We start from the raw sequence: 26476 nt of genomic DNA, 5'->3' as shown, positions 1-26476 counted from the left end.
GGCACTTTAAGCCTCTGACACTCGCTTGTCACACAGAAGGAGAAGAGAGACAGTATTTACGTGCTTGCCAAAACCATAGACATATTATGTATATGGACAAAACCATTCACACACTTTTTGCTAACTGGCAAGCAGCATTAGCAGCCCATCTTCTTCTTTGTCTACTTACTACTTCTTCGTCGTATCAATGTGTGCTCGGCAAGACCGTTTTGTGCTTGAGCGCCACCAAGTCGTGTTTTACTGTCACTTCAGCAGCTCCAGGCACGTGAACAAAAGCGCCGATCTCATTGGTCGGACAGTTTTTTACGCGCCGCGTCAAAAGAAAAAAAACGAACCCGAGGCGTTTTTTTAAAAATGACGCTTTTACGCCTGGCGTTTTGCGCGTCGGTGTGAACACTCACATTGGCGCCCATTGTTTAGTCACGAGGCGTTAAACGTCGGCGATAAACGCGTGCGAAAATCGTCCCGGTGTGAACAGGCCTTAAGTGATAAAACCTCGTGCATTAGTACATTCGGATTGTTATTTATTCACGGTGGAGAGGAGAGTTTTGTGATCTGAACGCGCTGCTCTCGTGGTGCATATCTCGTGCAATCATAACATGATTGTATGCTGTCAATAAAATGTAATTTGCTTAGTATGATAAGAATAAATGCTGCCTTGAATAACAGCCCAATTCAAATGTTTACGTGCTTTTCTTCTTTTATTTTTTGAGCGGTGGTGAAATATTTTGCTCTTGTAAACACTTGCCAGTATTTAAAGAAATACAAGTCTAGAAATGCAAATTACAGCTCACGCAACCGCACGGTGCTCTGAAAGGGTCTATAAAGGATATAAACAGTGAGTTTTGAAGTGATATATTCTTTAAAACTCAGAGATGTGGATTCGGACAGCAATTACATTACCACACGACCTTGGTGTTTGTCAAAAGTCGATAATTCAGCCTGGGTTTTTCTCGCGGGTGGTGGGAGACGGACGGCTTCAGCAACTCCTTCACCACTGACGGCGCGAGCTGGAAAAGACTTTTCCCGGACCACAACATCATTAGTACAGCAGTGATTGTTCTTGCTCCGTGTAACGGGAGTTCGTTTGTTCAGGGAAGAAGGAGGCGGGAACCGGCGAACGTTTAACAACTTTTAATCAAATAATAAACACAAAATGAAAGTAAAAGCGGCAGCCCCTCACGGATGACTGCCGCGCACAAACATAACAAAACCCATCTTAAAATCCAGGCCTGGTCCTCTCTCGTCCTTCACCGGTGTCGCTCGTCCTTATATGCCTCCGTGCTCCCTCGAGATCGGTGTGTCTCAATCACGCACACCGGTGTCGCTCGCTCGTCCACCTCGCCACACTTTTAACTTCTGGACATTCGTCAGCGCTGCCACACATACGCATCTTTCACCGCCGCCATTACTGAACTACAACTCAAACTAGCGCACGACATCAACGTCATCGCTCTCAGCCACTCCCTCTGTGCGCTGATTGGACCGGTAAAAAATTGTTCGGGGGAAAACCTAAGCATACACCGCAGTCCCAGACATAGTACTGAAGGAAAATGAAAATTGAGCGGAAGTACGTAGGAGGGCGGAGCCAGGCTAGAAAACAGGGCGTGTTGAAACGGTCTTAAATCACGCGTTTCGTATAAAGAGATTTGGCCCCGGGCGCGTTCCATATTAGAGCTCTAGTCCAATGAGGTGCGAGGTCGAGGTCGAGGTCATGGCCATGACGCGTAGAAGACGAGCTTTAAGCTTTTTTTTTAATGTTTTTTGCTGCTTTCCTTTTTCGTGATCAACAATTACAGGACACCGTCTTCAACTCAATCTCTGCATGGACGCGACGAACTTTTTGGACTCATTTTCAGGAGGCTGTCTTCGTCTTCATAACTCTGAGGCAAACTGCAGGCGCTATGAACCACAGCATGGGTAATGTAACGTTACGATTTAAAGAATATGCTTTTATTCAGCTGTATAAGGAAATGGATAGGTTAATAGATCCGAGCTTAAAACTGCACATTTTGTTTACACAGACTATCCTCGCCTCATAACGAAGCCGTGAGCTCTTATCTGCTTGGAGCGATTTCCGCGAGTCCAGATTTAACCGCTGATCATGACGAAATTGTGTGTAAGTAATTTCTAATGTGTTTCTCATTCCTTGTTTAATTTTACCGTGACTGTTTTTAATAATACCAGTCTCATGTAATTGTTTTCCAGCTGCCTGTAAGACGTATTATGAATCGACACGCCGGAGCTTCAGATACAAACAACCTGAACTTAAATAGCAGGCGGAAACTGCGAAGTTTAGCTCGGAGTCGATCGAGAAGAAAAAGGGTAAGATTTATTATATTAGATCCGTTTTTTGTCAATGTGAGTATTTTTCAGGTTGCTTATTGCCTTTATGGATTGTATTACAGTTGCTGGAAGCGAGAGTGTGCTGGATGAGGTGGACGTTTGGAAGTCCGCGACCATTGAACTCATATCTGACGAGGAAGACGGCTTTGTTGACGGGGTGTCTGGATGGATTGTGCGGCCACCGCCCTCTTGCAGCCTGGAGCACGCCGAACTTTACATTACGAGACATTACTGCTGCACTGTACATAGTTGTGTGTTTAACAATAAAGCTCTTTCTTTGAGTAAACCGCTGTGTTTTATAAATGAAGCCCTTTCTTTGAATGAACAGCTGTATGCTTATAAATGAAGCCCCTTGTTTGAATAAACGGCACGGTCCGTATAATTTTCCCATATATTCCTTGATGGTATGAACACTTCATAGCACAATAACATTAATATGAAACAAATTATTACAACATAAATTATATATTTATTATTATTATTGGGGTTTACATTTATAATGAGCCAGGGGGACCAATAATGATTGGTTTGCAGTGATCTGCCAACCAATCACGAGGGATTTTTCTTTTTTAAATGTAGTGGCTTCAGCCAATAGTGAGTGAGTAAATTCAAGTCTGGCCGTTGACTCTCTGGTTTCGCTGCTATTCATATGCAAATTAGAGGCGTCGCACCTCCGCGCGGTCTCTCAGCGGGGGGGCTCTCCACCTACGTCATGGTTCGTTTACGACAATTTGTGGCACAGACGAACGCGACGTTCGCTGCCTCTAAATTGTCGAAAACTGCCGAAAATTAGGGAGATTTCCAGGAGTATACAGGCGTTTACGGGGTCGAAAATCCCACTTTTCATGCAGTGAATCACAGCCCAATGGAGCAGTATCAGACTCATATTCTGACTAGAATTGAATATGACAACGTCAGGCTAATTCAACATTGCTTTAAAAAAAAACTTACTAGTATGGTAGGGTGCAAAATTGTGTTAAAAATACAATTAAACTTGGCACTTAATATAACAACACTTAATTATCTTAAGTTGTGAAACATACCTAAATTTGGCGTAAAATTTAATTCAGTAGTAGTAAATATGGCCAAGACAAAAGCTAAGAGACAAGTTGTTTTATTACATTAAAAAGGTTATGGCTATGAGAACATTCCAAGACTTTAAGGCCCAATCCCATTTCTATCCCTTAGCCCTTCCCTTTCCCCTACCCCTTCGTTTTGCGCGTAGGGGTGTCTTGATTCTCTTTTGGTTGGAGTGGTAGGGGTAAGGGGAAGGGCCAGATAGCCCTTCAAACGAAGATTTTTCAGGGCCACACTTCGAACGAAGGGGTATGAGGAGTTTCCCTCCAGCGACTACCGTGCTGCTAGAATGTGTGTATGTTGCCACTCGGGATGGATCACTTGTGTGTCACCTGGCTGCCAGTTTCTCCGTAGCTTGCTAAACGCACTATTTGAGTAATGTGAACACATATTAATAATAGTTAAAAATATATATCTGGTCATCCTTCATAACGCAGTCGATATTTACATCATGTATCGTCTGTAAACGCTTGCGTTACCAAGGCAACGACTGACATATAACGTATGAACATTATCGCAGCACCACAGTAGATAACAAAACCATATCCATACTGGCCAGCTTGGATCAGCACGGAATGGAACGAATAACAAACAAAGAGAACAGTTTGGCCCGATGGAAAAACGACTTCACTAGTCTTGTATGTTCTGTATCGTCTTAGGAAACTCAAAGGCTCATACGTTTTTGAACTGAAAACGAGCGCCGTTTTATCAAGTACAGCGCAAAACAACGTTGTGAGTGAGTAATCTGTTAAACGTATTTGTGTCTGATTTCTGTTAGATATGTGCACTTGCTGTTTATACTGGTTAAATGTTACAGGACACTAATAAAAGAAATGGGGTATGATGACGTGTAATGGTATAGTAGTGGTGTCCCATTTCTTAGGGGAATATTTTCATAGGGGTAGGCGAAGGGGTATAAAATTGAATTGGGATTGGGCCTAAATGTTCCTAGAGACACAGTTGGCAACATCATTTGCTTTTCTCGAAGTGGGCTGGTACACACCGGTACACAGTACTAGCAGTATATTCAGCGTGTTCTTCAGTCTGAAGCGGCACAGCCCAGCGTCAGAGGCAGAGAACAAGGCATGCGTTTATTGATAGATCATCAAGATATCAGCATCTGCAGTTCTTTATCATAAATGGCATTTACAGTGTGATGCAGGAGCGATTCAAGACCATTCAATGTCAGTTTCCCAGTCCCTGCAACGTTAATTTTTTATATGCGTTAACGTTTATTTTTTATAAGCGTTAACTTTATTTAAAATAAACGTTTATCACACTATTATTTTCCTCCATCGAAAACAGAACTTTAGAACATTTTATTTTCAGTTTAAAATTTTATTTATTAATTAAAATGTATTTTTATGGATGTGGCATTAGATTAACATCATGCACATAAAATATTAAGGGGGGGGGGGTCTAATGTTATTTCATGCATTCTGACTTATTTACACTGTTAAAGAGTTGGTTTCTCATGTTGGACGTATGACAGTATTTATGTGCCAAATACACTCCTTTAGGATTCAAAGTTTCTGAAAGTTTTTTCAGGTGACCCTGTATGACTTCATAAAGAGTGGAATTGCTTGTATGGGCACTTCTCCCGGATGTGCGTGTGCGCACATCAACCAGAGCGAGAACAAGAGCACGCCCATCAACGAGGTTCGTTTAGACCATGAAATCAACAGTAGCCACGTTTCCATTACCCTTCAAATTGCGCAAATTGAAATTGCGAATTGAAAATACGCCCAATGGAAACGCGTCAATTTCGCAAAAACTCCCATATATCGCCAAAAAGTTTTTCCGCTCGCATGAGGTGGTTTTTCAGGCAATTCGAAAAAGGAAATTTTCGCAAAACTGCAATGGAAACAGTTTTTTCGCATTTACAGGTCACCTGGTATGGTCACGCATTGCTCTCACACAGGGCCTACATATAATTTTTTTTTTTCACTCAAGTATGTACGAGATCTTATGTCGTTAAAACAACATATATTTTCTCCTAATAAAGTGGCATAACTTTATAATGACGGACCCCAGTGCAACCACAAATATCATAACTATCTATAGGCCTACTGTAATTATGACATATATTCAAGAAATGTATTAAAACAGAAAGACGCTATAGTTTCAGCCTTGCTCAAAGACTAGGTCAATCCATTCCCGACGATCTTGGTTTGCTTCTTATTTATTAAATATAGCCTACAGCCAAATAGTTGATTAAACATTGATCAAAATTAAAATACAATTTATACAAAACGAAATTAATTTTAAAGAAAGACTTTCTAGAAAACACAATTCAATTGTGCTCAAAATCCATGTGTCCAGACATATGCACATCTGATTATGTAGCCTTACTCATGCTGCTCACTTTTCATAATCAACATATGAAATTAAAAGATTATAATATTTAGACATAGCCTAACTATATGAAACTAAATAGGCTACGTTTTCTTTAACCCTCTTTCCGTCAAAGTCGTTGTCGCCTTTTGATGGATTTTTTCCTTATTCCAGCGGAAACTCAAAATACATTTTTTGCCATACAGATAAGTGCAAGACATAATTATAAACAGTAAACGGTCTACTTTTATTTGTGTACACTCACGATAACAGCAAAGGCCGTGGACTCAGGGAACGGATTATTTTGCACTCCACTCCAAACGCTGTCTTCATTTCAAAAATATATTTTGTTTATTAAACGCAAAGTTTTTCATTTCAAAAGCATTTCTAAATTCAGTTTATATTTCCAAAAAATGAAATTCCGAGCCAAAATAACGAAGTGGTAAAAAAAACGTTGAGTTACCACCATGCAAATTCAAACTTTTCGCTCGTCTCTGTATGTGGCAATGCGTCACAATAACCTGGCATATGTAAAAGTCGATCATTCTTTACAGATGATGGTATGTTTGGACAGAAGACGAGTTCTTTATTAAACTATTAAAAAAACGATAGAATATAAAATGCCACAATTTATCATAACACCTCATATGTGCCGCTCAAGTATAAGGTGCTTTCCTTGCCATCAGTGCTATAACACGCACGTCTCTTTCCATTAAAAATAATGGCGTGCGGTGGCTGGGATATACATAAACTTAACAACATACGTAGCATGATTTTTGGAATGATTTATCACGAGAGGAACAAAAATGTTTTAGTCACATAACATCAGTTAATGGAAACGCTGTCATTTCGCAATATTTTTTTGTCGACTTTTAGAAAATATCGCAAAAGTTTTGCGCAAATCTGTAATGGAAACGCGGCTACTGTCACAAAAAAAAGTGTGTTTTAGGTTTTGAGGTAAGGATAACCGTGTTCTGCTTCCCAAATAACCCGGCGTTAAGGAAACAGTGGATGCAGTTTGTTTTTCCGGCGCAGCAATGGAGTTCTGCAAGTGTGTTTGTTTGTTCCCGGTCATGAGTCGAAACCGCAGGCGGTGAGTGAAACTGCATCAAATGTTTTGTTGGCAATCGGTAAGTGCAAATAATGTAAACAACATGAACGTATAGTGAATCGAAAGTTCCAGGGATAATGCCATGATGTATTGTGCCATGACAAATCGGCCAGACGTCTTTCACCTGTGGAGCCTGGGCAGAGAGCAAGGATGGTTTCTTTTTAACTGTTTAACCCCCTCGAGTCGGCAGTCGTGCCGGCGCGATCGGCTCTCTTTTTTCTTATCAGTGCCCAAGAGACTCAAATAACGCTGTCATTTTTTATCATTCAGGCAAGTGTTATACATCATTATAATCTGTTAAATTTCTATTTTTTTGTGTACAGTCACAATAAAAACTAAATGTTTTGCTTTTTGCAAAATAAAGAAAACAAACATGATGCGTGATCTGCAGCCTCTCTCTCAAAGACATTCATTCAGATAGTCTTCAGAAAAGGAACTGTAGCTTAGTGAATACTTGTCTCACAAACATGACACATATGTCTAAAGAAATGCTGAAATGTCAGGTTTTAAACAATGTAAACCAAATCAAAAACAAATATTCAGTGTTTATGTAATCTGTTTGAAAAGCGATAGATGTCAGTCATCCACGAGCCACTTCATTATCCGCTAATACGACCACGCCCTCATTTCGCGAGTTCTTTTGAGATTCAAATACTGACGATCCAGAGTCGACACCCACACATCAACTCATACAAACACATCTAGTGAAGCACTGTAATGGTACTTCAGCTACATCGTTTTGAGACGTTGAGGAATAATCCTGGATTTATTCTGCTCATGAAAAGCTGTTCATTTCTAAGAGCAAAGGATTCCGCCGCTGATTGTAAGGTCTGTTTATTCGGTTAGCATCTGTGAATATTAAATGCAAAAAGATCGTTTAAATATGAATCCTGTTGCAACATTACATGTCATACATGCAAGACTGTTTAGACAAGATTTATTTGGCTTGTTTTGGACAGATTATTATGTGTTTATTGTAAAAGAGCCTTGTGTCACATCAAAAAAGCTTTTATTCGCAAATGTCTGCTCAGATGCTATAAATATAGTACCAGTCAAACGTATTTTGCTTCATATAGATGTTTAAATATTATTTTTTAGCATGAGACTACTTTTAAAAACATAAAACATTAAGAAAAAATGCTTTTTTAGTCATTTTCAACTAAATAAGAGGAGCATTTTTTTTTTAAGTGTGGTCAAATATTTTGATCATTTAAAATATAATAGGCCTTTGTTGACTACATCCTAAATAAATGATTCTGGAGTTTTGTTTTGAAGAAAGTTAATTTATTTGTTTTGTAGAAAGTGAATTGTTTTCTTTAAAGTGAATATCGTTTTGTATAAATTGTATCTTAATTTGATTTTTTTTTTTTGTTGCATGATACTACTTACAAAAACATAAAAAAAGTACAAAAAAGTTTTTTAAAAACATTTTTTTGTCTTGTTTCTAGTCTAAATATTTAACATTCTTAAATCAAGATGCATTTACTAGATAAGTGCAATTTCAACTAAATAAGAAGAGCATTTTTTTGCTCTCCCAGTCAGGTATGAAGCTCATTCATTACGCAGCTCATTATGCAGACTATTGTTATTTTGTCCTCTCAGGTGATACTCATCATTATTCATTTGATATCACGCATCCCGCATACTGGCTTTGTGGAGAAAAACTGTCTTACAAATTTTAAATCAGTGTATTGTTTTATGTGAATGAGTAGGCTCAATGATTCTCACATCCGTTTGAAGCAAAAACTCTTGGCAACAACACCCATTATTCAAAAATCTTGTGGACACATATCTATTGTGTGTTTTGAGGCCTTAATTTTAAAGCAAATTTTTTAGTCATGCATAAACATTTTTCTCTCAAAAATACAAGCATGTACATACATGTTTCTCACATATTATGGTAGACCAGTGTGTGCTGAATACAGTGTAATTACCATACCTGTCAACATTTGGGTATCAAAATCCGGGAATATGTTAATACATAATTTTTTAATAGAAATACAAATTAACTAAATTAAATCAAATTTTTTCTATGATTAATCATGATTAAACACCATTAAAAACACTAAAAAAAAAATTATATTTTAAAATGTAATAATTTCACAGTTAATATAAAAATGTATGTAGAAACAACATAAAGAAAGAATATTTTAAATACTTGTTTAATGGCACATTTTTATGAATTAAGGCCAGTATCACTGATACTAATATAATGTCTCTATGAAATAACATTTCATTGACACTTCAATGAATTAACACATTAACATGTATTAGGCTTTGAAAATTTTTACAACTTTTAATTTAAGGGAATTTAAAACAATTCTCACATAAACCCGTAATAAATTTCATATGTAGGCTACCTGTACCCTCTATAACAAGTAGGAAATATACAGAAATTTAAAAGTTATCAGAATCAGAAAGAGCTTGATTGCCAAGTGTGCTTGCACACACAAGGAATTTTTCTTGGTGCTGAAGCTCCCAGTGACCATATACAATACAAATACAACAAGGACATAGTAATACAATTTCTAAGAATAAAAATATGAAAAATATTATAAAAAAATATAAGGTCACAGTTACGTTTAGTCAGAATAAAAATGTACAGATGATGAACATAATGGTAACAGTTTACTTTGCACTGCATAAATTATAAATAGATTAATACTTATTAAAGCTACAAAAGTTATTTAGTCAAGAGCAGTGAGTAATTCATTACTTTTGTTCTTTATGTTAATGTCATCATAAATGGTCACTGTCACTTTAAGGCCTTCCGTTGTCGCACATGAAGCGGATCTCACGTGCTTCTCATTTCCTCCCGACTCTTATGTTCATTTAAACGTTATTTAACTCATTTAAGACTGCTCTTAAGAGGATACCCAACAAAACTGGCATGTTGGCATAATTGTGTGTGTTATTGTTAGTTAAAACGCGAAAGTGAACTCGATCCTGGCGCTCTGTGTGTGTGCATGATACTGGTACGTATCATGGCACAGACTGCACCTTCTCTTTGCCTTGTTGCTTTTGAATGGTTTAAAATAATTTCCATAAATAAGAGCGTGATCTTATAATGTAACACTAGCCAAAGGATGACAGAAAAAAATGGATGCTGCTTTATTTACCACCTGACTCTTCTCCTCCCATTTCTACCATTGATACTTCCCGCGCCCTGCGCAGAGATCAACAGCGCAACTGGGTTGTAAATCAGGTCACAAATGGGTTGAAATCAGTCTATGGATGTGTCGATCGTATGTGTAAGCGTTTCATACAAGATCTGGCAACTGAACAACCTTGGAATAATATATTGATGTGATTATTCATATAATAAGGTTGGGGCCATTCAAATTACGGGAGATTCCCAGCAGAAATAACAAAACGGGAGGGGGGCGGGAGATGGGTGTGAAATACGGGAGACTCCCGGCAAAAACGGGAGTGTTGACAGGTATGGTAATTATACTTTTGCCATTAATATGTTTATAAGCAACTGAAAAAAGCACAAATGTCAGAGCATGTGAAAACTTCTAAAGGGCCCCAAAACAGCTCAGACTCCTAGGGGTTAAGGTTTCTGGAAAGGCCTACCAACCTAACAGCTATATATTCGAGTCTAATAGTAAGACCTATGTAAGGAACCACCGTCACCTTCTACGGGTAGCTGAATCGTACTGTCCTACCACTACCATGTCAGTGTCCACAATCTCTCCAGAACCCCAAGACATTTCCAAGCAAGAAGATCCAGACTCACAAGCCCCACTTTGTCATACACTGATTGCTCTTAAATCATGTCTTGTTTACAATTTATAGGAGCACATGATTCATGTTGTTACTGTTTATTTCTATGCTGCATCCTTCTTTCTTTTTGTTTATGCTATGTTATGTCTCAAAAAAAAAGAAGAAGAGAAAGATGTAGAATGTGTGTGTCGCACATATTTATAGATGTATGGGAGCCAGATGTTTTGAAATGGACATGAAGGACGAAAGTGGGTGTTCTTGTATTCTTGGAGGCGACACATTAAATTGGTTCATCACAAAGTTTATCTAAAGACCTCTCTATTATTGTGCACATCTACAGTTTATTTGAGGTCATAAAGAGTAAAGGATTCTGTCCAAAATTTGACTTATTAGGGATTGAATATTTTTGTATATATATGTTTAGAACAAATTTATTTTTTCTTTTTCACTTGAACTCAGTAACTCGAATTCATGTTCTCAGATTCACATATTCAATGCATATGAATAAACATTCGGTGATGGTTTACTGGTGCCTTAGTTGAAGTTTTTTCATACAATTTTGAATGTCTTGTCAGGAGGTTCAATAATTTTGATTGCAAGCATATATTTTAAAGATTCTTCCAATCATTTCGATTTCATCATTTAAAGGTTAGATTTTGTGAATATTTAAAAATAAAATACCTGTAACGACTGAGGCAAATCAGACACACAATCTGATTTGTGGCCTGTTGCATTCAACAAATATGTTTTAAATGCTCTGTGCTTAGTAAGAAAGGTCCTCAGTTACCCTGGATACCAACTGATAAGACGTTTTATGGCCCTAAAAAAATGTGGCCACATGGAAAAGGCCACAGTTAAGACACAAAAACTGTAAAAACACACACTTTTGCTTATAGACAAACCATCTATAAATGAACATGCACCCCAGGACTTTGTATTCTCGTATAAAACTGACTTGTAAAGTGTCCCTTGTACGGTATTTCGTTTATGCATATCTTTTGAGCAACTTACTAGTTCATGTAACCTCATATATGTCTTGTCTCCTATCAAATGAGTGCTCGTTTCACGACTTACACTTTCATGTATGTATAAATGGGCACAGACCCATTGAATCATGCTCGAAACAAAGAAGCCATAAAACCTCCCACAGAGGAATTTCCTGCTGGAAAATCCCAACAATCCCATTGTTTAACTCGACCATAAAGTGTGGGACTTCTCAAAGACTTTGCATGTGTGGGACAGGAAGCCCGATGTCACCACATGGCCGGTGGGCCAGCAGGCCCAACACCTCACGCCATGTGCAACTTCCTCAACCTCGGCGGAGTCGAAATAACCACGCAAGCTCATAATTTCTTCTTCAATCGATGCAGAAGAAATTGATCGCTACTTCAATGCCATCGGACCGAACTATCAAAACTTTCTCCTGCGATTTCACCTCGGACGGCCTTCTACAGCTCAGGCTAAATGCAAGTAACGTACGACATCGCTGTGTAGTTAGTAAAACTGTAAACCACTTTGTTCAGACCCCTTTGTTAGTCAATTATGGTTTCTCCCAGGTGCTTTTAGTGTTGCATCCATTTGTTCTAACCCGGTTTTTCAACCACTTTAACTTTGCCTCTCACAAAGTTATTTGTGCAATTGATTGATTGATTGATTGATTGATTGATTGATTGTAATGTTAATGTAGCTATATCAAGTCAATCTCATTAACCGATTCAAATTTTCATAATTAATCATAATGAATAATCATAATAATCAAATAAGTTATGAAAAATTATTAATATTTCCCCTCTGTGCTAATTCACTACAGACCAAACCAACAGATCAACAGCAAACAAGTTTTGCTCATATTTTCCAACAGTTCCAATATTTGAGGAGGTAATACCAGCTCTGGTCAGTGGGTAGTACTGTTGCCTCACAGCAAGAGGGCTCTCGAGTACCGGCTGAGCAAGAATGCCTGTCTATAGCATCTTCCCTCCGTGTTAGCATGGGTTTCATCCAGGTGCTCTGGTTTCCCGCACAATACAAAGATTTGCAGGTTAGGTGTACTGGACATACTAAATTTCCCATAGGAGTAAGTGAGCGAGTGTGTGTGTGTGTGTCCCAGCACTGGGATTGAATGAGCACTCCCTAATGGAAGCAGCCAAAAGTGAGAGAAAGACTATAATGCTATAATGCAGATAATATAATTATCTGATTGAAAACCTTTAAACATTAACGTTGGTAAATTCAGTTCAGTTCATGTCGAATCTTTTTAAACTGACCACTTCATGGAATCAATTGATGTTCACTTAAGTCCTTGCGTGGGATTTTTTGCAGTTGCGCTTAAGTTTTAATAAATACTTTTAACAGGTCATAATTTTTTTTATATTTAGTACCACCATAAATAAGCATACATTTCCATATACTACAAAAGACCAAATAACAGCTGAAGTTACACAAACTAGTCAGTTAAAAAATGTACATTGCCTTGGTTTCTTTAATTATGGTGTGCAGCTGCCTCGATGATCAGTGATTGTGTGCATGATTTCCTGCTTTACCCGGAGTAGTGAAGCTGTTCACTATCTGAAACCTGCATTGGCTATATGATGATGAGATCCAACTTTTCACACCTAGGATAATTGAGGGACTTTTACAAAACTTTTACAAAATGTGAACATTTACTGATGTTCATGCAGGCAACACACTACATTAAGATATGTTAACTTTGAACCTGATGATCTGTGTTATTATCTGTGTAAATTGTTATTATTTTGTCTTTTGAAATGTATATAATATCTCATCTTCCTAAAGGGCAGTAAGATATTTGCATATGTCTGTAATTAAAAAAGCTAAATGATGGCCGACGTATAATACCGCAAATCGGACTATTCATTTGTGCTGTGCCGCACTTTATGCATCAAATATTACTGATTCCACTGATCAAAAAACAAAATGATCTTTTCAAGCCATTTCAGAGAAAATACATAAAAAAGAGAAAATCAATTAAGATCAATATATTCTTTGCTTTAGCCATGTCTTGTTTGCCTGATATACTTTGTTTTAAAGAATGACACTGTCCGAGATGCATTGATGCATGAATGCGAGAAGCTTGCCTTAGATTCTTGCGTAGGGAGGCTGGGTCATTAGCCAGTAGAGTGTTCACTAAGCCAAAAAGCTGCATGACCCTCTCGTCTTGCCGTAGATCTTCATGACCCTTCAGCAGGAACATGAACTCATGACCATTGCTACCTACAGGGTGCAGAGGAGAACAGAGAAAGCTTTTGTGTCTCTATATTAAACTCAACTGCTGTACATGCATTCTCCTTTACAACCAAGATGTTGAAAAGCATGTGTGTGTATGGAAACCCCCCCCATAGAATTAAACCTCACACTTATAAGATTAGATTAGATTCTTTTATTGTCATTGTACAAACAAACATAGAGCGAAATTATGTACTTGCCTACGTACAGATAAAGTTAAAGAAAAGAAAATTAAGTGTATATAAGTGTATAACAACAACCTTTTTCACTCACTACAACAAATTAAACCGGGACCTGTGGATCCCATCCCAAATATCAAAAGATTAGAGATTAAAGGGTTAAAAACATATATGTGTTATTTTGTTGATCATTTTCTTTGCCCCTAGTATTAAAGAAAATTTGCAGCCTATCCAAAACCGCAGATTTTAATTTGGCTCTTACCCATGATGGTGAGTTTGCGTGGCCGCTGCTTGGAGGTGATAACCTGCAGTGAGGGAGCAATGGACTGGATACGTATTATTGGCTGATTGGGGTCATATGTTCCGGGCACAGCCAACTCCAGATCACGACACATAAGCAGTTTAGGTGAGACGTACTGAAGCTCTAGAGAAGTGAGCTGTGGACAAAGCAATATGCATGAATGTGCACTTTTAAGTGTTACTAACATTATATCCTGGCAGACGTAAGAGGTTCATTTTAAAAGTACACCTCTTTTATACAATTTCACATCTGACATCTAATCAACACAGATATGTATGCCAAAAAAAAAAAAAAATCTGGTAATATCAAAGTCAGTCTTCATTCTGAAAATCTGCCCTTCCATAGTTCACCTGCTACGAGTTCAAAAACATCACATAGGCCTCTAGTGAGTTTTATAGTTTTTATCATTATAAGAATGTACACATATTTTCTGTTCTCAATCCAAAATAAAACAGTTTTGTTGATTTAATGATTATTCTGAGCACTACACCATTAAAAAACACTGTTGACAGACCTGTGGAAGTTGTTTGGAGATCCTGCGGAACACGTGGTAGTAAAGGTCCCAGGCCTGTGTCAGGTCTTTCACGTTACCTGATCGCATGTACTTTCTGCACCAATCCTGTGCCTCCATCAAGTCTCTGCCATAAGCCTGAAACAACAGCCATGATTATAAAATGGAAAGTGATGCAGGCTGAAATGCAGACCAATTATTAGACAACTCTAAATTTGGCTACATGGCCATTAGTATACACATTCTTAAGACATGGAACAAAACAATTCTCACAAAGTTCTTTAGAGTGATGAAGAAGATAAAATAAATTCAAATAAATAAATAAAAATAAACAAAAAAATGTGCTGCTCTGAAAAGTCATGAAAGAAAGCGCTTGTTATGAATAAATATTTCTGATATAAATGGTCAACATCTTTATTCTCAGTAAATTACTTTCTTGTATGGAATGAAAGTGTTTTTTATGTACGGAATGAAAGTGGTTAACACAATCTCCAAAAAATACACAGATGCGTAGTTAAGAAGAAGAAAAAGGGAAAACAATAACAACAACAACAACAATTTATTACAATTATGAAATTAGTGAAAAATGGGAAACACTATAGTATGGGGAACACATTCACTATTAACTACGACTTTTGCCTCAAACTCCTAATTTACTGCTTTTTAATAGTTAGTAAGGTAGTTTTTTTGTAGTGTTTAAGTTTAGGTATTGGCTAGGATTAAGGGATCATGCAGGTCATGCAGAATAAGGAATTAATACACCGATCAGGCATAACATTATGAACACTGACAGGTGAAGTGAATAACACTGATTATCTCTTCATCATGGCACTTGTTAGTGGGTGGGATATATTAGGCAGCAAGTGAACAGTTTGTCCTCAAAAGTTGATGTCTTAGAAGCAGGAAAAATGGGCAAGGGTAAGGATTTGAGCAAGTTTGACATGGGCCAAATTGCAATGGCTAGATGATTGCAATTTTGACTCTCTAAAATTGCAGCTCTTGTGGGGTGTTCCCGGTCTGCAGTGGTCAGTATCTATCAAAAGTGGTCCAAGGAAGGAACAGTGGTGAACCGGCCACAGGGTCATGGATCATTGTTGCACGTGGGGAGCGAAGGCTGGCCTGTGTGGTCTGATCAAACAGACAAGCTACTGTAGCTCAAATTGCTCAAGAAGTTAATGCTGGTTCTGATAGAAAGGTGTCAGATTACACAGTGCATCGCAGTTTGTTGCGTATGGGGCTACATAGCCGCAGACCAGTCAGGGTGCCCATGCTGACCACTGTCCACCCCCGAAAGCACCAACAGTGGGCACGTGAGCATCAGAACTGGACCACGGAGCAGTGGAAGAAGGTGGCCTGGTCTGAATCATGTTTTCTTTTACATCACGTGGATGGCCAGGGACGTGCTTACCTGTGGAACACAAAATTTAGTGTCCCCAACTGAGCATGCCAAGCCAGAGGCAACAGTGGCAAGGAAACCAAAACCCCATTAGGTGACCTAATGGAGAAAAATAAACCTTGGGAGAAACCAGGCTCAGTCGGGGTGCTACCGAAGCATTGTTGCAGACCATGTACACCCTTTCATGGAAACGGTTTTCCCCGGTGGCAGTGGCATCTTTTAGCAGGATAATGCGCCCTGCCCCAAAGCAAAAATGGTTCAGGAATGGTTTGAGGAGTGCAACGAGTTTGAGGTGTTGACTTGGCCTCCAGATTCCCCAGATCTCATTCCAATCGAGCATCTGTGGGATGTGCTGAACAAACAAGTCCGATTCATGGAGGCCCCACCTCGCAACTTACAGGACTTGTAAGGATCTGCTGCTAACATCTTGGTGCCAGATACCACAGCAGTGGTGTCCATGCCTCGAAGGGTCAGGGCTGTTTTGGCAGCAAAAGGGGGACCAACACAATATTAGGAATAAAAATAGGTCATAATGTTGTGCCTGATCGGTGTATGTGCTTTATAAGTACTAATAAACAGCCAATATCCTAGTAATATGCATGCTAAGCAACTAGTTAATAGCAAGAATTGAACCCTAAAATAAAGTGTTCCCTAAAAAATATAATTAATACTGCTTGGCCACTTAGATTGCTTTATGTTACAAAATAAATAGAAGGTTCATGAGTCTGTGACAGTAACTGTTGTTGCAGCTTTAGTGTTATCATGGAAACACTATACCAGTTGTTCTCAACCTTTTTGGCTATACATTAGACAGCATCTTAATGGTGGATTTGACACTTGAGAATGATTCCACTGCAAACCAATGTTCACTGTGTGTTTTTATTGATTTTACATGACTTCCATGAGATTGTATTAATTTCAATAACTATTCCAGGCCTGGAAATCACAATTTTATAATTCCACAATATTTCCAGGTTTTCCATGACTGGAGGAGCATTAATGTAGATGGACAAGAAGTCATGTGTTATAGTGTTTTTATTACTGTTGTAAAATCAAAACACCTATTAGCTGTGGTAAAATAATTGTAACCTGAATCCTTTAAGCATATAAAGGTCTTATCTTCTCTACTCCTTTTTGAATTATATTATTTTGTGAAGTATGTGCATTTTACCTGATTAAAGGATGTTTCTTTCAAAGTTTGTGGCCCTCTCTCCATCATGGCATGAAGGGGCTCCAGTACAGCAAACATTCCCTTGACATTCCTCTCTCCAAAGTACAGACGTGACGCCTCCTCCAGCCCCTCGTGCCACATTTCATGCCACAAAATAGCCACCCTTATCAGCTCCTCACTTACCTGAACATGGACAGAAACAGTGGTCATGTGGTGCTTTTAACTTAGAAAAAAATCGCTTTTTGCAGAGGTTGTGGATCGTAATTGACCCTTGGCTAAGCTCTGCTTTAAAAACATTGCTTACCAATTTTTCTCCTGTACCTTAGCGATTGTTGATATTTACCATGTTATCAGACAAGCTTTTGCTCTTTTCTATTGTAAATCTCATCCTCTCGAGGATCTGAGAATATGCGCGAGCGTCAACAGCACAACATTGTTATGTCAGTTTATTATACATTATTATTATTATCCACTATCGATCGCCACTTACACTAAATTAATGCAGAATCATTCTTGCATTTTTGTGATTCCCTAGTTATTTTTTGATATTGACGTTTTATTTAGGATACTTGTCTGGTCGGCCAAGTAAAATTCTCTTTCACTTGCCTCTTCAAAAAAATCCAGTTGTCCCGGACAAGTGTTAATGTCATCATACTGATTTTAGTATGATGCCTTTACTCTCTTGAATACATAAAATAAACAATTTGACAGAATTATATTTGTATTGTATTGTTATTATATCGCTTACACATTAGCTATAATGTGCAAGCGATATGTAGGCTATAGTTTACCGTCTGTTTTACTTTACTTTCTCACAGTAAAAATTTGGCAGTGGAGGTGATAGTACATGTGTTGTGGACTTAACTAAATGGAATGAAATTACAACTAAATGTAACATCTTTAATAGGAAAATACGTAATGTGATTTTGGAAACACAAACACAACATTTAATGTTTAATAAAAACATTTAATATAAAAAAATGCCACTTTAAAAAGTCTGTTATAAAATTAAGACAGACAAATTAATACATTTGGTTGTATTTAATTGTATTAATGTTGTTTTTAGGCAGATTATGGTAATATAGACATACTGCATCTATTTTGGATAATGCACCACTTCAATCACCACAAGAAGTGGGTGTTGTTAGAAGAGTAGTGCTCATGTCTTCTGACTGGCTTTCAATGATCCCTAAATAATTACAAAATATTGTGAATACTTTGAGTATGACTACTGGGCCATTTGGTTTCTAAACAATCTGGATGTAGACCAGCTATGTGGGTTCTGACTCATTTCTGTCAGTAGGCTTCTATACATTCTAATCATTGTATGCTTTTTATTACTATGACTTTTAGTTGATTTATTTTCACTGAATATATTTTCTGTTTTATTATTATTTGTTCTCATTTTTCTTTTATGGTATTCTGATTAATGTTATTTATGATGTGTTGTAAAGCATGTTGGACAGCTGCTGCTGTATACATGGTGCTATATAAATACACTCTGACTTTGACTTTATAATAATGCAATAATAATGCTATATATTTTTCAGAATCAATTTATGGTGGATTTGAAGAAAGCCAGCAAGTGGTGTGTGGAGCACTCAAATGTGCTTGGTTCTGTTCAGCTGCCCAAAATATAACAAGTAACAAGACTAAAGCAATGGCCAAGTTACTGAAGGCTGAATGTCCAAAGAACAGGAATAATGTTCTGGAAGCCTGTCCAGCTTTGTTTTTACTCATATGCATGATATGCTCATGTTCTTTGAGCAATTGATTGAAATAAATAAATGTATTAAAATCCTGCAATAGACTCAAGAGAAAAGACACAAGCAGAAACAAACATATTTTGATTTTTTTAAAGGTAATAAATTATAGTCCGTCTCATTAGAGTAATAAATAACTTTAAATCATTTAACCATTCCAGCTTATTGGCCACATTGGCAATGCAAACAAACTGTAGGAAATATTTTCGATTTATTTGTGTCATGTAAGTGACGCAGACAGCAGAGAATGCGGGTGGCGATTGCAAGTGACAACTGCAAGTGATGAGATGAGTGAGAGTACAAGTCTGAGAATGAGTTTGTTTTTAAAAAAAATTCACATTCACAGAAAAACTCCCTGTTCATTTCCGTCTCATTCTTATAGCACATTTTGTAAAGCTTGTCTGAACGAGCTAAAGCAACCAAAAGGGAGCAGAACATAGTCAAGGGCCAATGTGTACCTAATAAAAAATGTATTATTCAGACAGTCAAACTGAATGTGAACTCATACCATAATGGCTTGCTGGACCAGCGTGTTGCAGTGCTCACACATGTTCTTCAAGATCTTGTTGGCTGCATTGTGGCGGGCAGTAGTGGTAGACTTGGAGGCCACAGTGAGTGGATAAATCAAAGCCTTTAAGTGTGCAAACAGAAAGCCTAAGTATCACGCCATATGATTCATGCACACTAACCAGTAAAAAGTATGGACATACCTACTCAATCTTTGTCATGACTATTTATCACATTTTAGAATGATAATGAAGTCATCAAAACTATTAAATAACACAAATGGTACTACAGTGCATCCGGGAAGTATTCACAGCGCTTCACTTTTTCCAAATAGTTTTACGTTACAGCCTTCTTTCAAAATGGATTAAATTCATTATTTTCCTCAAAATTCTACAAACAATACCCCATAATCACAATATGAAAGAAGTTTGTTTGAAATCTTTGCAAATGTTTTAAAAATAAAAAACGGGGAGATTCGAGATTAACGAATCGTGAAAGTGTTGATTATAGCATTATTTTTAGATCTTTTCCCATCACATGAAAGGCTGCAGTGATGAGCATTGAGTAGACAGACAGTCTGTTGATCACGTGAATGCAGTGATCTCGTCATTGCAGCGCTATTTTTCTCACAAAATGCTTTCACCACAACTAACAGCAAACACGCCATCGGTAACGGGGGGGTGGGGGGGGTGGGGGTCCATGCATTGTCCCATGGCCACTCCTTTGTTATCTTGGCTGTGTACATAGGTTCGTTGTCCTGTTGGAAGATGAACCTTTGTCCCAGTCTTCAGGTGCATTTTGGCAAACTCCAGACGGTCTGTTATGTGCCTTTTACAGAGGAGAGGCTTCCGTTTAGCCTACCATACAGGCATGATTGGTGGAGTGCTGCATAGATGGTTGTTGTTCTGGAAGGTTCTCCTCTCTCCACAGAGAAATGCTGGAGCTCTATCAGAGTGACCATTGGGTTCTTGGTCACCTCCTTGACTAAGGCCCTTCTCCCCTTCTCGCTTAGTTTGGCTAGGCGGCCAGCTCTAGGAAGAGTCCTGGTGGTTCCAAACTTCTTCCATTTACGGATGATGGAGGCCACTGTGCTCATTGGGACTTTCAATACAGCAAAAAAAATTCTGTACCCTTCCCCAGATCTGTGCCTCGATAATCCTGTCTTGGAGACAATTCCTTGGACTTCATGGCTTGGTTTGTGCTCTAACATGCACTGTTAACTGTGGGACCTTATACAGACAGGTGTGTGCCATGTCCAATCAACTGAATTTACCACAGGTGGACTCCAATCAAGTTGTAGAAACATCTCAAGGATGATCAGTGGAAACAGGATGCACCTGAGCTCAATTGACTGTCATGGCAAAGGCTGTGATTTTTTTGTTTTTTGTTTTTAATAAATTTGCAAAAATGTCAAACAAACTTCTTCATTGTTGTCATTATGGGGTATTGTTTGTAGAATTGAGCAAAATACATTAAACGATACATTTAATCCATTTTCGAATAAGGCTGTAACATAACAAAATGTGGAAAAAGTGAAGCACTGTGAATACTTTCTGGATGCACTGTAATCTGGAGCTTTGCTTTTTTGTTTATGTTTTAAATGACATAACAATATCAAGTTGTACACTAACTATAGTCAACAACAAAAACAACTTCTTGAATATTGTAAAAATATAAATTTTTTGCTATATGCAGTAAAGACACACACTTTCCCTCACATCATCTAATGCAACTGGGTGTCACTGTGAATGAGTGACATTTAAGTGGTGAGATAATATTGTGTACTTTCAAATGCAGCCAAGTTTGGCAATAAGTAAATACTTATAGGTATATTTGTTTTTTGTTAGTCATGCATTTCACCAGATGAGCATCCAATTGTATGCTACACCTCTATCAAACAGTATGTAGCTCCCCAGCAGACCAAGAAACAGATTTTCACAAATTTTCAAATAAGATAATGTGAGATGATAAAAGTAGGGCTGTCAAAAGATTAATCGTGATTAATCGCATCCAAAATAAAAGTTTGTGCTTACATAATATATGTGTGTGTACTCTGTTAATTATTATTTATATATAAATACACACACAAGCATGTATATATTTAAGAAAAAAATATTATTTTTATATATAAAACATTTATATTTATATATATTATAAATTATATAAATGTATATACAGTATATACATGCAAATATTTCTTAAATATATACATGAATATGTGTGTATTTATATATAAATAATAATTAACAGAGTACACACACATATATTATGTAAACACAAACTTTTATTTTGGATGCGGTTAATCGCGATTAATCTTTTGACAGCCCTAGATAAAAGTGTTCCTATATTATGGGGATGGAACTTCTATGTGCACTACTCTAATGAATGCATATTGATCATTACTTTTTTTTATGTATACCTGGGGGTGGTAGCGGCCAATGTCGGTGAGTAGCTGGTGAATAAGACGTCCCACCAGCGCACGTGGGGTATCAATTCGCGCTATCAGTTGAGGGATCACCTGATTATATTAGGAGGAAGATAATACATATTTTTGCAGCAATTTTAAGTTAAATTCTGGCATTTAGTAATTTTCTTTAATATCAGTATTTTTGCTTTGCTAAAAATATGTAAACATCCTTAAACCAACATACATTTTTTTGGAAAGCAAAATAGTGCAAAATATACTTCATGAATTTATTTTTTATTTATTTTCTTACCTCATTAGCAAATTGATACTTATTTTAAAATTGATACTTATTTTAAGCATAAAACCCAATAAATGCTAGATATGTGCAGATCTACAAATCTAATAAAATCTTATGAAACCACGTGTACACAAAGTGCTGCTGCCAATGGCAATAGATTTTAAGGATTTAACTATCGATCATTTTTGTAGCAATCATGACCATGCATATGTATAAAAAGCTGGAAATGGTCTTACCTGTAACCAGGTGTCTATTTGAATGGTCTTAATACCTTCAACTAGAGCTTCATTCACCTCAGGCCAGTGGCCATAATCAAACCATAAGGTCAGGACTCTAAATGTAAAGGAACAAATACATTGTCACACATAGTCTGAAGTTACTCCATGATTGTACTTGAATTCAGTATATTTAAATTGTTTTTTGTTTGACAGGTGCTGTACATAATTATCTTTTACTGCATTTCAACACGTCATGAGAGGATTAAAGATTTTGAGGGCATAAGAATTGTCCATTTTTATTTCATGGTGACTTTAACCACTCATAAAGAAACCACAACTTAATCTTAAAGGTCCAATGACGTGGATTTTTTTTATTATTTTTATAATGTTTCCTGAGGTGTACTTATATTGTTAGTATGATTTTTTTTTATATCATAAAATGTCATAATTTAGAAATAAAAGCCATTTTTCTATCCTGATTTTAGCCATCTGGCTTGAATGCTCTGTTTGAAGGGGCGTGTCTGCTGTGAGACATTTGAAATGCGTATTACTTGTGGAACCCCTCTCGAATACTTTTACTACGTATTTTTTACTATTACAGCTGTCGAGATTAACGAATCGTGAAAGTGTTGATTATAGCATTATTTTTAGATCTTTTCCCATCACATGAAAGGCTGCAGTGATGAGCATTGAGAAGACAGACAGTCTGTTGATCACGTGAATGCAGTGATCTCGTCATTGCAGCACTATTTTTCTCACAAAATGCTTTCACCACAACTAACAGCAAACACGACATCTGTATGAATACAGTTAGAGCTTCGTTGTGCAGCATAACAGCATCATTCATTATAACGGCAGTTAGGGCAAGTGTGCAGATACACTCGCGATGTGTGACTGACAGCTTTATAAAGAGAGCATTATAAAGAGTGTTCTTTGATCGCTCTCTGTAGTCTAATCACAATTTAAATAACAGATTTGTTTCATGCTACTAAGAGAAACAATGTGAAGTTGATTCACTGATGCATAAACAGTTTAGAAAAAAAATCTGTGTGAACTTGAATAATTAGCTACACATACGAAATCACTGATCACAGATCAGGCATTAATGAACACTGTTACTGACTGTTTGTGGCGGTGCTGTCGAATCCATATCGCACAAGTCTGTTTGTAAAGCCTGTGCTGACATTGCGACTGAATTAAATGTAAAAAATAAACTGAATCCATTTCCCTCAAATTCTCTGGGCGGGCAAAGCAGAGAAAGGGGAGGTAACCTTTCCCCATATGACGACATATAGGGAAGATTCCAGATTGGCCCATCTGAGCTTTCATTTTCTCAAAGGCAGAGCAGGATACCCAGAGCTTGGTTTATGCCTATCACAATTTCTAACCCCTGGGTGACCATAGAAAGGCTAGGGGAACTCATATTAATGAGTATTAATATGGCATTTATTTCAGCACAATTCAAAATAATATTGCAGCCTCTAAACAGACTCAGAAATGTACATATTATAAACAGAAATATAGTGTATTGTCTCTTAGACCAGGGGTTTTAAAACTGGGGTCCAGGGCCCCTCAGGGGTCCTCCAGAAGGTTCTAAGTGGTTCCCAGAAAATTTCAGAGAATCAAAAGACAAAGCAAAAATGGATAAAGTCTACCGAATATTCTAACGGTTTCATTTGTAAATGTTTCTCTCCTTTCTTGCCGTATACGTACTTTCCAGAATTGTATACGTTTGCTTTGTATCTTTAGTGAGTTTTTCTCACTTTATCTCACTCACTGGGGTTGTAAGGCAGGATTCTTAACACAGTACGTAAGCTGCTTACATACATTTATTGTAAAAGTTGCTTATACAAATAATTTTTAATAGAAAATGTTCTTCTTCGGGTTAATACATCCAACATTAAATAGCCAATTTAAGTTGGGAAACAATATGTTGTATTTATAATGTCACACTTACTATTTATCTAACAGTTTAAATGTTTTTTCATACGTAAAAATTAAAAATGGATTTTAGGAAGGGGGTTCCTCATAAAGGTTCATCATATTTGGGGGTCCGTGACATCATAAAGTTTGAAAACCCCTGGCTTAGACTACTACAGTGCTGACTTACCTCAGTGTGTCCTGCAAGTTATTTCCACGTGAGAGTGAGATAGATCTGAAGAATCCTTGCACTGCAGGTACTGTATACAGAAGGAGAGTCTTGGACAAATCCTGCAACATAAAAAACATAGAATTCAACCATAAACATTACATGAATGCCAACATACATTTCATATGTAAATCTGTGTTATTTCCGTCGCATACACTTTTATGTGTTGCATGTGTTAACTTTTTTGTTTCTGACTTCAAGCTCTTGGGAAAGAATGTCAATGCATTTGCTTTTTATTTGCCCAAATGTCTGTTGATAAACATTCTTTTACTTTCCATGAAATTCTGGGTTTTAAACTGTTGATAACTTGTTAATAGCAATGGTCTGTAGATTTGTTCATATGGCATGATAAACACATTGTAAGATGAAAGCTGCCAAATCTATTGTATTGTTTAAACTTGTTTCCTTGTTTTAGACTTGTTTACTTGTTTTAGAAAATTGTTTACAACTGGTTTGGAAATGCAGTAGAGGCGAATATTGGAGAAGCTTTGCACACAAGCTTGTAATAATACTCCAATGTTGATGTCTGGTTTTGGTTTGTTCCTCACCTCATTGACTTTCTTCTGTCCAGGGGAGGGTACAGGACTGTGCTCTGTGCTGTCTGCCTCACTGTCACTGTTACTAGCTTCGCTGTTGGCACTGGCACCGCTTGCGTGTCGTAGTTTTTTCTTCTCATCCCGGCCCTGGTTCTGGTGCTTGTAGTGAAGCACGGCCTCAAAGTTCATTACTGCCCAAGCGTGCCAGGCCTGGAGAGGCAATATATTTCATCTCAGTTTTTGACAAAATTGAAAACAACAATTACAGATCCAAATACAAATAACTTTACTGAACAGTTTAGTTGTTAGTATGCTTTTTTCAATCATGTGAAAACAATTGTCAACTGCAAAGAGACAGCTGCAGGATAAACAACAGCGAGCTGTATCCAATAAATAAAACTTAGTGAAAGACTTGAAAAAGGATGTACACAGGAGATCTGAAGCTCTTTTGCAAGGAGAGGGAAAAAAGTGTGATGAGTTGAGAGACTTTTATTAAAAAAGATTGGCAGTTGTATTAAAGGCAAAAAGTAATTAAAACAAGTAATAGTCGAGGGGTGTGCACACTTGTGCAGCCAGGTTATTTTAAGTGTTTCACTTTTCTTTGTTTTGGGGGGTTGTTATTTTTCTTCTGGATTTCGAATGTGTTTCGGAAAGTTTTTTTCCAGTATGGCCCTGTATGACTTCATAAAAGGCGGAATTGCTTGTATGGGCACTTCTCCCGGATGAGCGCATGCGCACATCAACCAGAGCGAGAGCAAGAGCACGGCCATCAACAAGCTTCGTTCGGTTATGGTAGCCGTCGACGGCGCTGTATTTTTGTTTTTAGACCACGAAATCAACAATGTCACTAAAGAAGTATGGGATGATTTTAGACTCAAAATGTAATAAATGCACACACAATTATCCATGAACTTGATAAATGTTGCAGACATTTTTTACAATCCACAAACAAATGCCTTTTAACTTGTGTGAGCAAAATACAGAATTACATGAATGTGCAGCGATTTTGTACAAATAGAGACATAGTTGTGAATACAAAACATTCATTGACTCGTTTGGGAGTCGACCCTATTTGATTCATTTGGATTTTGAGACTTTCATTTCGCCAGTTTGGCCTTGCACGATCCACACACACAGCTGTCTAAGAAAACCTGTTGCCACTAGATGGCAGTATTCTGCCAAAACGGTCAACGTCACCGTGAG

General features: G+C 37.5%; 1 protein-coding gene across 1 annotated transcript in view; it reads right to left on the bottom strand.

Moving 5' to 3' along the window:
- mtor (mechanistic target of rapamycin kinase) overlaps positions 1-26476 on the bottom strand; it is a 479149-nt gene that overhangs the window by 62415 nt on the left and 390258 nt on the right. The window contains exons 39-47 of the mRNA XM_079827620.1: positions 25286-25483; positions 24699-24799; positions 22607-22703; positions 22085-22183; positions 19667-19789; positions 17396-17578; positions 14832-14966; positions 14279-14453; positions 13690-13825 (exon numbers count right to left, since the gene is read on the bottom strand). Coding sequence (XP_079683746.1) covers positions 13690-13825; positions 14279-14453; positions 14832-14966; positions 17396-17578; positions 19667-19789; positions 22085-22183; positions 22607-22703; positions 24699-24799; positions 25286-25483 — 1247 coding nt within the window. The remainder of the gene's footprint in view (positions 1-13689; positions 13826-14278; positions 14454-14831; positions 14967-17395; positions 17579-19666; positions 19790-22084; positions 22184-22606; positions 22704-24698; positions 24800-25285; positions 25484-26476) is intronic.

Source organism: Gobio gobio (genome assembly GCF_949357685.1).
Source record: "Gobio gobio genome assembly, chromosome: 10".
NCBI classification, from domain to species: Eukaryota; Metazoa; Chordata; class Actinopteri; order Cypriniformes; family Gobionidae; genus Gobio; species Gobio gobio.
Note: the sequence above shows the minus strand (reverse complement) of the source record. Positions and strands in the feature narration are given on the sequence as shown.